Raw genomic sequence first — 14145 nt, forward strand, 5'->3', positions numbered from 1 at the left:
TATATATATATATATATATATATATATATATATGTAAAAAGGAGAGAGAAAAAGCCTCCAGCTACTTCACTATTTTGAAAATAGTTGTCTATTCAGGTGGTCAAGTTAGAGCACATCTTGAACATGCAATAGAGAGAACACAGTTCATATTTATACTAATCTAAATATGTGGAATCCAAGCATATTTTAAAATATGTGATTATTAGTGAATGCAGCATTTCACAAGAACATAGCTACATTCTCCTTCCATTATCCCACTGTGGTTGCCCCAAAGTAATGGAGGAGAGTTTAGTCTTCTATCTTCACTTCCAGGTGATCTCAGGTAGGCAAGTGAGATCTGAAAGATGCATATTCAGAAAGCAAAATGCAAAAGACAGACATTGCTTGGTGTTCCTTTTTATTAAGGTGTTAATTTTTTTAATAATATAAGAAAACAAGAGTGTTATATAATTAATATACACTAAAAAGCCCAAGAGAGGGTCCTATACAATAACTTAGATGTATTTAATAAATACAAAATAATAGCAGCCTTCTACAATGCAGGCTACATATAGGTTTACTTCGGCTTGAAGTACCCTGGTCTTTAGCACACCTACAGGAACAGACTTGCTCCACAAGTGTTTTAAAGAGGCATATCTATAAGATACATATAGGAATGTCTAAGATCAGAAGGAAATTTTTTAAACATATTTTACCATGGTCTCCACATGTCTGATGACCCCATACTAGGGTTACTGTGTGAAAGATTTGGCTGCAGGATCTGTCTGGGAGGCAACACATCAGGCTGACTAAAGAGAGTGAGTGCCGGTGCCCGGACTGAATTTTTCAAAGCCTGTTTGTCCTCTGCAGGGTAGAACTGCTCCTGAGATAGACTGCATGTGGGAGTGTTCCCCTTTGCACCCACAGGGGATTTCTGGGCTGCAGGAGATTGCTGCACTGGTGTTGAAGACCTTAAGGCTGCTTTGCAGGTTTCCTCACTGGATCTGGGTAAGGATTTCAGCAGATGGTTTAATAAACGTGCCCCAAGTGTCTTGTCCATCCATTCGCAGGTCAGGAGAAGATTGTGAACCTCATGCATACACTGAATATATCCAGTGCTATACCTCTGCTGAGCTTCAAAACCCATTTTGGAATCCACTGTATTAGAACAGGAGACAACTTGGGTTAGTTAAAAGACTGGGCTAGCCATGCTTTACTTAAGTTTACACACATTCAGCAAGGCCATGATATATTGTTATATACTGATGGTAAAAGATAAAAACAAAAAAATGGTAACTCCTCAAGAGTTACTATGTCTAGCAAATTGAGCTCTGGGCTTGGGGACACTTGGCACTTGACACTTGGGTCCCTATTTTCATTTTGGCCTATGGCCTTCTGGGTGACTTTAGAAGTCACTTTATTTCCATGTACCTCAGTTTCCCTAATCTGTAAAACAAAGCTGATGATACTGAACTCCATTGTAAAAGATATTAAGAGTTGCTAATGAAAATTACTTTATTAGAGCTAGTTTTAAATTAATGTCTACAGTTCAGTTCTGTAGAGCTTTTCCAGAAGGATCAATATGTTCAGGGAAAAAAAAAGAATATTAGTGAAATAACAAAAATTGATACTATAAGGCAAGATGTATAATTTAGTACTGATTACAATTAAATTGCTGTTATAAGTAATAGTATAAACCTTAAAAGAAAAAAGCTTTTGGAGAAACATGACTCACCTGTTTGATTAGGTCTTTATCCCCCTCTAGTGGTGATGGCTAAAAACCACTTGTAGGGTTGAAAGGGATTTTTGCAAAACTGTCAATGTATCAGTGTAGTCACCACCCAAGGTTAATACTAAATTCCACCTCTTAAATATATGGAAATGTTGTGTTGTATACAAGATGCAAAACAAAGTTACTCACTCACCCATGATTTTATTGTTTTGGATATTCTGGAGATGTTTTACTGTCATTTCAAGGATATCAGCTTTTTCCAGTTTAGACTGCTGTCAAAAACAGGAATGCAGTGGGTCAGTGAAGATGATTTATTCTGTAGGATTTTGGATTTCTTAAATAAAAAAATAGCAGAACCAGGTAAAAATTGACACTTACATCCAGATGAAATGCTCCAACAACTGTTTCCTTCAGCTGATCCAAGCAGTTGTTAATCCTTTCCCTTCGCTTTCGTTCAATGAGTGGTTTTCTTAACTGGAAACAAAAAAAAGAACATTTCTGAGGTAGAGTTTCCAGGTGCTATCACTGCATAGCTGCTACTGCTTTGCTGAGCTCCCATTGGTGAACTCAGTGGGAACAGATGGAGACCCCTGATTTTGTTTTTAACCCTTAAGAGCTGTATTCTGCAAGTGGTATTGGAGAATCACAAGGCTACACCACACTGTGTAGGAGAGACAGCACACACTATCATTTTGTTAATCCTCTTCAGTTTTAGCTGACCCTACAAGCGTTAGACTTGATTTTCCTTTCATTTAAGCTGGTGTCAATTGGGTTACTCTGGTGGCAAAAAAGATACTTCAGTGTAAAATCAATGCGAGTGGGAGGAGAATACATCCCTGCGGCAAGAATGCTGCCTAAACTCCTTTATATTGAAAGCAGTTGTTTGTCTCTAATATTTTATCGCATGCAAATTATCATCTCCAGCTACAGGATTGTGCAACTGTACTGAACAATGCAGACACTCATGCACAGTACCCATGCTGCACACACATGCCCATGGACATGTACATCTGTATATAAAAGGACCTACCTTCCTTTCCTCTTTGGTGTTGGAAAGTTTCTGCACATTGCTGGCCATAGCCATGGCCGTCATTATAATCCAGCTTCTCTGCTCCTAAATGTTGAGGAGGGAGGAAGAAAGAAAGATCTTTGGCAGCAAACTGCTCCCTTTCCTGATGGGCTCCTTGCCTCTCTTGCCTCTCCTCAGCACTTTGTATTTATAGCCCAGAATTAGCATGTGAATAAGGGCTTTCCTTGGCTGGACCCCTTTTCCCACACGAGGGGTCGAGACCAGAGGTTTGTGGCTATCAATCAAGGCTGACAGGTCACTGCTTCTTTTCAATGACCAGCTTGCCCCCCCTCAAACAGCGACAGATGTCCAGCCTACAAAGCTTTGCTTTGCAGAAGCCTTTTGTTAAGGAGAGGCAAAATGGGTGCACTCAGAGTGGATCACATGGCCCCTTGCTCAATTTGCACAGATTCCCAGGGAGGGGGAACAATAGGCAGTAACCAGTTGAGTTACACCTGGGAGAATTTCCTTGAAGTTTCTTTTGGTTTTTGCTTGTGTGGTTTTTTTTATATTAATCATACTATCTTACTGAATGGATGCCACTCTTTACCTGCCAAATATGTATCCCTCCCACTTGAAATATAAAAAGAAGCTCTGAGAGACAGAACAACCTTCACATTTGGAAATGGAACTATCTGATCCACTGTGTAGTTCATCCTCTTTACAAATGTTACAGCGAAGTAGTGATTGTTTATTGAAGTCCATTGACAACAGATTCCCCTAGAAACTCTGATTTTTCCATTTGTGAAATACCTTATGAAAAATTCCATGACATTTCATACAAGTGAAATCAGTAAGTCTCAGTAAAAAAAGAAACTTGGCTGTAAAAATTATTCTTAAAAATTTGTAAAATAGAAAATTATATTTTGGGTTTTTAGGTATTCTGTAGAATTCAATGTTACAGCTACAGGGTGTTTAAAATGTTGCTTTTGTATAGAATTGTATTGGTTTATTTCCTATTAAATTCCATAGTACTTTCCCATAATGGCTTATTTTCTCACTATGATACTGATTTTTTTAAAAATGTATTTAAATATTCATGCAAAGGTGGGTGGATGCTTAAAGAGCAGTATGAACAGGGCAAGGGCATATTTTTTTAAAAAAACTTTTTACCATTTACCAGTCTATCTCTTCTTTTAAAGGAAAATCCCTGAGGCATTTTACATGAACAAGCTCTGGCTTTCTGATTGTTGTTTTACTAATGAACATGATTTGCTAGTATCCTGCTGAGTGAAGTAGATGAAGCTTTTTATATAGGTGTCAAATGTATCATTTTATTTAAACAGACAGGAAGAGCTTTAGAAGAACCAAAAGCCACCCCAATCCACTGTAAGGCTTTTTGAAACCCATTACTTACACAACTGCAGAGTGATTCATTCCTGTTTCCATATCCCAAGAGAGCAACATACGCATGAGAACAAAGTACAAGGGGCATCATCCCTCCATCTCAAACAATATGTAAACACGCTGTTCTATACATGTGGGAAAATACACCACACACTGTACAATGTAGTTATATTTAGAGTTATGCTCTTTGTATGTGTATCTGTATAAAATAAGAATCTACAGTTGTACTATAAGTAGAGGTCCTTAGCCAATGAAAACCCAGAGAGTTTGTCTGATTGTTTCTCAAGGAACTGAGTGCTCTACTTAATACAGCATTATAGTGACCTTGTTCAAAGGAAAAGCAAGATATTGTTATGCATTTTCTTTGATATACAAGAAAGAGTGTCTTGACAGCGGGATCATGGTAATGTTTTTTTAATGTATTAATGTGCCTTTAAACCACATTAGAGATGGATTATGCAAGGTAATCCCTATGAATAGAAAATAAAAGGGTGCTATGCTGCTTTGCATAAAATAGGCTATCATGAGTCAGGTCTCCCAAATCAGGGCTTTTTAAAATAAATGTTACCCTTCTAACCTCAGAACTTTTAGGGTTCATATCTTCAAGCCCTTGTTTGCAACTAGGAGAGCTAGAAACTTCTCTTAATAAAAAGAATAAATCTTAGACATTCATCTAACCATGTGACGCCAGGCATGGGATTTAACAGAACTGTAAATGTCATAGCAAGTCTCACAGTAAAATCCTGAGTGAGTAGCCCTGGGTTCTGATAGAAGATGTGGTCACACAGCAAGAGCAAGATCACGGTATATTCAGTTTTTCTAAGGTGGGTAAGCCTTAGCCAGTCACATACCCACTTTTAGTCATAGTCCACTTCTAGGAAATCTTGGCTAAATGTTCAAAGAAGGGAAGGGAAACTGTACCAACCGTGCTGGACAGAAATGCAAGATTTGTTTAGGATGGCAAGGTGGGGAACTCATGTGAATGAGCTCTTATCTCAATTCCTTGTCTTCTGTGGGAGCTCTCAAGGGAGGGAGCTAAGACAAAATTTGCTCTGTAATAATCACCTTATCTGATTCTAGCAGGAGGAATAGAAGGAACTGGGCTCTGAGTGAGGGCCAGGAGCGTGGGAGCAGACTTTCACTTTGCTTTGCTTGCCCTGCCTGCTGCTGGAGCAATTTCCTTTGATCAAGAGGTTCTCTTGTCATCTCACCCTGGGTGAGCTTCTTTAAATGTTTTCTTTTTTAATGTATTTTTTTAAACAAGGTCTGGAAGTGAAGGATGATTGTGCAAGGCCTAGGAATACAAAAAATCAAAAGGTGTTACGCTGCTTTGCATATAATAGGCTTGCTGGGTCCTAAGTGCTGCCATCTCCATTCGTCTGTTGAGGTGTCTCTGGTCAGACCATCCCTCAAAATTCTTCTCCTGGACAACCATAAAATTTGTTCTTTATCAGGACATCAAGGAACCATCAAGCATGTTTTGTGTCTCTTCTAGGGTTGTTTTCTGGGGCCAGAGTCAAATCCATGAAACTTAAGAAATTCCTCTTCTGGAGCTGTATGGACACATGTAACTTGAGTGCATGTCTGCTCATAAATACCAGTACGTATGTTCCCAGTTGCTGACACTGTGTCCTTAATTTCCTCATACTTCTCCCAGCCCCCTGGCTCATCATATTCTTGCCTCTGCTTTAATTTCCTTCCCCTTTTCTTGTCTTAGTGATGACAAGGCAGAAGCCTGGATGGAGCAGAAGCACAGGACTCTTGAAGGACTCCAGTAAAAAATGTCATGACTCTTTTGGATCTGCTGAGGCTCAGCAGGTGTGAGGGAGAGTCCCCATGGGAGGATATGCAGAAACTCTACACTAGTGTCCTGTTCCCTCCCTAGGCTTCTTCATGGGAATCCAGGCTCCTGGGCCTTGCTCAGTGAATGTATGAAGAAAATTCAACAGTGACTTCAACAGTCCTGAGGTTACCTAAGGGAGGGGTCAGCAACAGTGTTAAGAAGATGTAGAACAGGTGTTCCTTACCCCTGTTCCTGTTTGCCCAGTGGCCTTATTTGTGTTTTCAATGCCATAGCCCTGCATCTGCCGGCTTTTATGGCTTCCAGGTACATCCCTAAAACTTGCTTTCCCAACGAGGCCCTTACTCAATGGGACTAGTTATTTTCAAAATGCAAAGCTAAGCAGTTTGTGGCAGGGCGATTTATGTTACAGAATATTGGCAAGACAAAGCAAAACAGACCTGAGAGAGGCTGACCTCTGCCTCTTCCCCTTCCCTGACTCCCTGGCTGCCCTCCTTTCCCTGGTTCTGGTGCTTCTGTGGAACAACAGTAGAGTTGGAGTTGGAAGAAAGCACTGGATACCCTATGTTGCCAACCTCTCACAGGTCAGACTCCAAAATAAAGATGTTTTCTGATTCTGGGGGCATCTAGGGAATATATCCACCTCCTAATTGACTTGGGAGCATTTCAGACCATGGTTTAAAGTTAAAAGCATGCACAGACATGCAGACTTCCTTCTTGGGGGCTCTGGAAGGACTCCCCACACCCTCTTCTGTTCCCCGGGAGAGCTGCTATTCTTGCCATGTCCTTTCTTTACCGCTCTCTGCCCCATTTCTGTATTCCTTCCAACATCTCCTGGTCCCACCCCCTCCCCATACTTTCCCTCTCTTTCCCAGGAGGCTGGAACAGAGGTTTTGCGTTGACTATACTATTGTGGGCCCAGACACCTATTAAAATGTTGTCACTTGTCACATTATGTCAAGTGAGTAATGGCTGTTGAGAAATTTGGCATTTACATGGTAGGAGTAAAATGAACGTATATGGTCCATTATATACTGCTCAGAATATCAAGCCTGGAACTAATAGTTTATGGTTATAAAATATGACAACTTCACAGGCATGCCAAGGAAGTTCTCTGATGCTGGGACATAGGCCTTGCTACATTTAACTATTTGAAACTGCAGCTGCATCAACTCCTGGGTGTGACAATACAAATATTTGCTTATCTAAACATAGCTGTTCACCTAAAGGTTTCTGTCTGTTTACTATCTCCTATAATTATTTTATGGTCTATGTCTCTCACTAGGAAATCTTTGCAATAGTTCTGCCAGCTGATGCGCTAAAGTAAACCAGTGTACAGATCCCCTGCAAGGAGAGATTTTTGTAGAAGAACAGCGATACAGAACTAGGCAACACATACAAGCAGTAGTATAATCCAAAGACAAAACATGTAAGCACATACTGGATCTCAAGTTTGGGTAGGAGACTAAAGTGGGATTTTCTGACATGCCCTGCATTGGCCTAATTTTATTCCATCAATTTTTATGAGAACATGGAAGGTTTCTCAACATATTTCAGATAAAGTAAATAAAGTCCATTGCAAAGGTCACTATAAATGCTGCTTGGTCATTTGGGGCGATAGTTATTCCTCTTCAAACTCTTCTTGGATTTCAGTGTTATTCTATTGAAGTGAATTTGACCCATTATTTGTGGAGCATATTAATATTTTCATCTCTCTTTCTTTTTTTTTACTACATCCCTTGCAAATATGGCTCATGTTTTCAGGTTCTTTTTTTAAGGCGGCATGCAAAATCCCACTGAAAAGAAGGGCAGCATTAGCAGTAAACAGTTATTTTACACCTCTCATTCAGGGCTGAAGCCTTTATTTTAGAACTGAGGGGCGGCAAAAGCTGAGGAGTTACCTCATTCAGGGACAGTGTGACATCTGTGCTTCGGCTTGTGCAAGAAATATGGGAGCACATGCAAATGCTGAAGTAGCATTCAAGGAATTAGTTTGTGATTTGCTTCTCCACTTTTACACTGCACGCTGCCAGATTTTCCTGAAAAGGTAGATTCTCCTTATTAAACAAAGCCTGCCTTTTCTCCTAAGTTTTCCAAAAAGCAAGGGGTCAGGTCAGCTTTTATTTTTCTTTTTGCTATTTGTCTACATTTCACACTCTTTAGAAAGAAAACAACTTTTAACATCTGTTCCTGCACTTTTTAAGACGGAAAGAAAGAGTCTTAAAAGTGGAAAAAGCGTGGCAGATGTTGGCAGATTCCCTCCAAGGCAGATGTCTTGCTCTGAAAAAAGTTTCTTTAAGGATTCATGGCCACAGCCCTTCTTTGACTTGGGACACGCGACTGCCTAGCGAATGAAGGGACGTGGGAAAACTCTATAGAACAAAAGAGCTTATTCAAACAAACCTAATAGCCATGAACAATCTAATAATCAGCAGAGAAATGGACAGCAAGCCTACAAGTGACGCAAGAGGAAAGTTTTTAACCCTTTCTATTTTTACTGTGGTAAAAAAAAGAGCCTTCTTCAAAACCTACTGAAAAAATCCTACATTCTTCAATGGTCTTTGGATTAGGTTCTATGTAAGAAACAAACTGTAGCTGGTGCTCTCTTGCATGAGATGAGACGTGGTCAATAAGGTGTCCTTCATTTATCTTCTATTTCAGGTACCATTCAACTGCTATATATAATTATGCTGTTCCATATAGCAGCTATAGAGAAGTCAGTGCTCAGCCAGAAACTGGTTCTGAAAGATATTTCACAGAATGGATTTAATTTACTCTTAAATATTCACACATTTACAGACATGAACTTGGATAGGTCTTGGAAAAGAGAGTGCCTATAGAGAGCAATAGTAGAGTTGGAATTCTTTCACGCTGATATAAGAAGACCTAAAGAATATACTTAAATCCCTTGCAATCACTGCATCCAGTAGGCAGTTGGCCCTAAATAGCTATTAGATTGAATGAAAGTGCATGAGAAAATGCAGCAGTTTCTGTGGCTCATGTGGTAATCAGTGATGTCAGAGTCTGGATGGCTGAAGCCTGGAGGTTATATTTAAGCATTAGGCAGTTTCTTCTTAGTGCAACATATGGTTCAAGGAAGGTCATACTGAGGTCTTTCTCTTCATAATGCAGTGTTCAAGGAGAAGCTGCTGCTGATGGAAAATGCCATTTCTTTAACAGCACTTCTATTGCAAAGGGACAGTTCTGTTTACATGTAGGCTTAGTTCAGACAGTCAAAAAACCCAAGGCTGAAGCGCTTCAATCTTTGTAGATTGAACCAACAAGCAAGTGAACAGACGTTCACTTTGGATTCTGGACATCCAGCCATGTGCCTGCAGTGGCTCAGGCCAGAAGCCAGGAGGACACTAGAGCACATCTCCCTACTGGGTGGAGCAGACAGTTCGGGATGGGGAGGCAAGTGCGACCTGTGGGTGGCATGGGGTTCCCCCCCTCAGCAAACCTACATCCCCATCTTCCCCCCACCCTCCCCACTGGAACTTACTTGCTTAAAAGTGACTGTACCCAGCTTGTGAGATGGGCATTGAGAGGGCTGGCTCGTGTGTGGGGGGAGAAGGGGAAGGTGGGGGGGCACAAAACATATCCCAGGGCTGGAGGGTGCGGGTGCGGGGTGAAAAGTAGGCAGCCCTGGAGCTGGGGGCTGGGGCCAGTGGCTGGGTTTTCCCAGCCCCGAGGCTGTGCAGGGAAAATGTACAAAAATTCCATGCACCAGTTTGACCTCAGCCAAATAAGTCTGATACTGTACTATATAGATCTGGGTTTATCTTAAACTGGGCTCTGCAATTTTACACCAGTTTGTGTGCATGGAACTTCTGTTCAGTTACGGGTTTAGACTGAATGCTGGTCACTGAGACAGGGTCTGTAAGTGTAAGGTTGGCACTGGGATGAACTAAATTTAAATCTGACAGCCATTTTGAACCCAATTTAATCCCCCCAAGATGTCTGTACTTAGCCCTGTTGTGTTACAGATTTGAACTGGTTTCTGATCACTTATACTGGTTTGAGTATAATTTCTGTCCCTAGTCATAGTGGCTGGTATTCAGTTAAGCATTTTTTCCTCCTTGTCAGGTCACAGGATTTACTTGGATCCAGCTGAAACCTCTACATCTGTAGCTTCTGGAGTGCAGGTCAGAGCTAAACAGGACTGAAGAAGGAGAGCTGTAGTCACAACACTGTACTTGTAGGACTGTGATATTACTCCGTATCTCATGTCTCATTATAGACATGACATTTTACCTATCACAGGTTAAGTTCTGAGTCTGCACGCTCCTGCTTATGCCTTAGTCATCTCTTATTCATCCACTCCTCCTTTCTGTGATCCCCAGAATCTCTTGTGCACACTCACACAGGGCCCAGTGGGAATCAGCCCCTTGCTTTATGGGACAGCTGAGCCCTAGTTCCAGCACATGAGCAAAGTAATTGTAGTGGCAATCTGATGACAAGAGTGGGCAGCTAATTCCCTCACAGATCTGTGTGACTTGGTGGGGGATGTCATGCAATTTGAAAAACACTGGTTCTATTTATAAGCTAATAGGAACTGAGGGTTTTTTGCATTAGGCTATTGAAGATGGGCATACTTTAGTGATCCAGTCCTTCAGTAATGGGGCTGGAAGTCCTGAATTGTAATTCTGGCTTCAGACTCTACCTGGGACCTTGGACAAGTTACTTAGGTGAACAAATCACTTAGACCAACACTTCCAGTCTCCTGTCCCAAAATGTGGAAGTTACTCAAATGGCCCTTCTTCCAAAGGCCTTACTTCCTCACTTCTAAGAATGCCTGAAAATCAGGCCACTTCTAAAGGCCCCATATGAGGAGAAAAGCCAAGCTAGGATGTCAAGCAAGATGGCCAACATTTTCAAGCTAGAACTTTATTTCTCTGCATCAGTGTTCCCAGGTATAAAATGGGGAAAATTCACAAGGCTCTTTTAAGGACAAATGTTTGTGAAGTGCAAAGTGTTATAATAATCTGCCCAATAGACATTCATTCCAAAAGTTAATGATCACTTCTCTTTTATTTTTCAGAATAACTAAAATATTCAAACAAAGTCATTAAAAGCTTGGAATTCAACTCAGTTTCTTGTATAGCTCCCTCTTTTTCTCTTTCTATATCTGTATTCCTGTGCCAGTCTCTCTCAGGGGAGAAAATGCTGTATTCAAAAAGGGATTTGCATAAATAACATTGATAAGCATGTTGCATTAAACAGCAGCATGAGAAGTTTTAGTATGGGCAAGTTTCATAGGAATAGATTTTATATTCTTAGTATCCTAATGATGAACAGAATAGCTGCTCAGACATGCTAGGAGGCTGAGCTGTGAGTAGTACAGGTATATTACATTTTATTTATCCTTTTGAGAGAGCGGAGGCATTCAAAACCAAACTGGGTGAGTGGATGTAAATGGGGTTTAACAGGGTTCAAACTTCCATGCCTTGCTACACAGCAGGAAAGGGTTAACCCAAAGAAAGCTGGCAGGGAGTAGGGCAGGTGGCAGGCTGCATCTGCACTGCACAAGACTTAGTCTGTTTTAAGGGATAAAATCTGTCTGGGCAGTAAACACACCCGTAAATCAGCACAGCGCTGCTCAGTGGCATCTCTGGTGATGGACTTACACATTGTGAGAGGGTTGCTTTGCAACACTAAACAAATTGAAAGGGGTTGCAAGTGGGCAGAGCAGCAGGTTGTGCACTTTATGGCTTTGATAACAGCTGGACAAGAACACTAGGCCCCCTCAGGAGCAAAACCATGCAAGAAGAATGATACTGAGAGGGACTTTACCAAAATACCAGCCTTGAGGGGCAGAAGAGGTGGCCTTGGCAGGTAAAAGTTTGAAGACATGGTAGACCAGGGGTGCTTAACCTCCAGTCCACAGGGTAGATCTGGCCCCCGGTACCATGTAATCCTGTAATACATGGATCCTGTAGAGAACCCCATGGGCCATGGCCCTGCAGGCTAGATTGGGCAAGCAGGGCAGCGCGAGGTTCAATCCCAGTGCTGGGCAGAGATGGTGCAGAGATGGTGCAGAGTCCCCAGAGCCCAATCCTAGCTGGGTAGGGGCTCAGCACTGCCTCCACCTGGCCAGGATTGGGCTTCATGGCCCCATACTGCCTCCACCTGGCACCAACATGCTGGGATTGGGTCCTGGAGCCTTGTGCTGCCCCTACCCAGTGCCTGTACACTAGGATCAGACCCCAGGGCCTCACAACACCCCTTCCTAGCCAGGATCAGCCACCAGCTGGGTGGAGGAGGTATGGGACCCTCAGGCCTGATCCTGGTGTATGGGGCCCAATCCAGCCAGCAGACGGGCCCTACACCATTCCTTTGGCCTGCAGAGCCCAAATTGTGAGTATCATTTCTTGGTGTGCTCCCATGCTTGGAACAAAGGTTTGTTTTCCCCTTGTGCTAGCTGATATACGGCAGCATCCTAAGAGAACAAGGAAGTTACCCTGGCACTGTGACCAAGTTGCTCTTAAGGATCAAGAGAAGCTGCTTGTACCGCCTTGATCCTGGAGTTGCTCAGGGTTAGGCTAAAGTAGTCCCTCAGCAGTCTTGCATCTTGTAACAAGCAGGAAATAGACGGACCACAGTGTCATTATTCCCCCAGGGCAGACCTCCCCCAGCCCTGACATTGCTTTGCCCATGCCATAGTATAACTACAGTGGCCGGATTGTACTGCAAGGAGCATGGAGTCAGCTATGTGTGTCTGCAAGAAAGGGCTCTGCTTTACATTTTCCAGAGGAAAATGGTCACAGGGTAACAACAATTTCAGCCCAAAATTTGGATTTCAAATCCCTCAGAAGGAAAAGCCACTCAGGAATTCTTTTTGTAAAAGGAGTGGTTAAAAAGACATAATTTTGCACCACAAGCAGTGCACAGAAGCCAAATGAATTGGACTCAAATATAAGATCAAATAGGGGGTCTTCTAATTTTTTCAAGTGCCCCCCTACTTGTGACTACCAGCTCTGGTAAGGAGCTGGAACTTAATAACTTCCCATTACTTTTGCTGTATTTTAGAATATTTTAACTAGCTTTAAAAGTATGACTTCCTGAGCAACATTAAGGTTATAATCCAATTACAAGGCCCACTTCTCTGCCAGTAAAACTACTGGCAAAATCCCCATGGACTTAAATATGACAGCAAGAACAGGTCTATATGTTTACTGTCAAAAAAATTAAAGACAAATGTGCATTCTGCATGCAGATTCTTAGAGGATGCAGAGTAGCTGCAACAGAGATGGAAAAGAGTGTTGGTGCAATCATACATCTTTGGTTGACTCCATTTCTAATAACGAATAGGTCTGTTTCTGAGCAATTGCTTAGTACGGTTGCTGTCATGTCACCATAAAAGAGTCTGATAATGGTAACAAAGTTTGGCCAGCATCCAGATCTCATCAGGATTTTTGATAGGGCCTCTCTGTTGATTGACTTAAAGGCCTTAGTCAGGTCAATGATGGCCAAGTAAAGATCTCAGTGTTGCTCACAGCACTTCTGCAGCTGTTTAGAAACAAAGATCATATCTGCTGCACCTCTGAGTGTTTTAAAACCTTACTGGGACTTGGGTAGAATCTCATCAGAGAAAAAAGTAAATCTATTGAGGAGAATGTGGGTGAGGTTCTTCCCAGCTTTGGATAAGAGTGAAATACCATGATAATAGCTGCAGTCCAGCATATCTCCTTCTTGAATGTGGGAATGATACTTGTATCTCTCGAGTCACTGGGAATGTGTTCATGTTTCCAGATTTTCATAGTAACGATGTGTAGTTGGAGAGAGAGCTTTTGTCCACCTTGCTTATAACTTTCAGCTGGTATTCCATCAGGATCACATCTTTTAATTCTTCATCTGCTTAATGGCTTTCAAGGCCTCTTGATAAGTTGGTGGACCTGTAAGGGAGTCCATAATGGGGTGTTGTGGAATGGCCTCAGTGGTGTTATCTTAAACAGTAGAATCTCAGTTCAGGAGCTCTTGAAAGTGCTCCTTCCACTATGTCAATGGTGGAGCTGTCTTTAAAGAGTGTTGTTCTATCCTTGGGCCTCAGAGGGATACCTTCTTGTGGGCTCATAGATAGCTTTGGCTGCATTGATGAAACCACAAACGTCATGGCTGCCAACAAACTTTTGAATCTCTTTTGCTTTGTCCTCTACCACTTGTCTTTCACTTGTGACATTTTTCTCTGGGTCTTGACTTTAATGTGGTGATAAGTCT

The 14145-nt window shown here is 41.8% G+C and overlaps 1 protein-coding gene across 1 annotated transcript; it reads right to left on the bottom strand.

Annotated features, from left to right (window-relative positions):
- Positions 1–343: 343 nt before the first annotated feature.
- LOC109287856 (transcription cofactor HES-6-like) lies at positions 344–2993 on the bottom strand. Its single transcript, XM_019503111.1, has 4 exons — positions 2742–2993; positions 2090–2185; positions 1905–1983; positions 344–1137 (listed from the first exon to the last, which is right to left on the bottom strand). The coding sequence occupies exons 1-4, from the start codon at positions 2802–2804 to the stop codon at positions 692–694; spliced, it is 684 nt and encodes a 227-aa protein (XP_019358656.1). The 5' UTR covers positions 2805–2993; the 3' UTR covers positions 344–691.
- Between the last annotated feature and the right edge of the window lie 11152 nt (positions 2994–14145).

Source organism: Gavialis gangeticus, unplaced genomic scaffold, assembly GCF_001723915.1.
Source record: "Gavialis gangeticus isolate Ggan-Ray unplaced genomic scaffold, GavGan_comp1, whole genome shotgun sequence".
In the NCBI taxonomy this organism is placed as follows: Eukaryota; Metazoa; Chordata; order Crocodylia; family Gavialidae; genus Gavialis; species Gavialis gangeticus.

Bases quoted from the DNA above. Each gene is read 5' to 3' on its own strand.
- LOC109287856 (XM_019503111.1), bottom strand. From the start codon at position 2,804: ATGACGGCCATGGCTATGGCCAGCAATGTGCAGAAACTTTCCAACACC. The intron at 1,984-2,089 runs GTAAGTGTCAAT...TGTTTTTGACAG, and splicing joins TTGGAGCATTTCATCTGGAT to CAGTCTAAACTGGAAAAAGC. The intron at 1,138-1,904 runs GTGAGTGAGTAA...GTTCTAATACAG, and splicing joins CCAAAACAATAAAATCATGG to TGGATTCCAAAATGGGTTTT.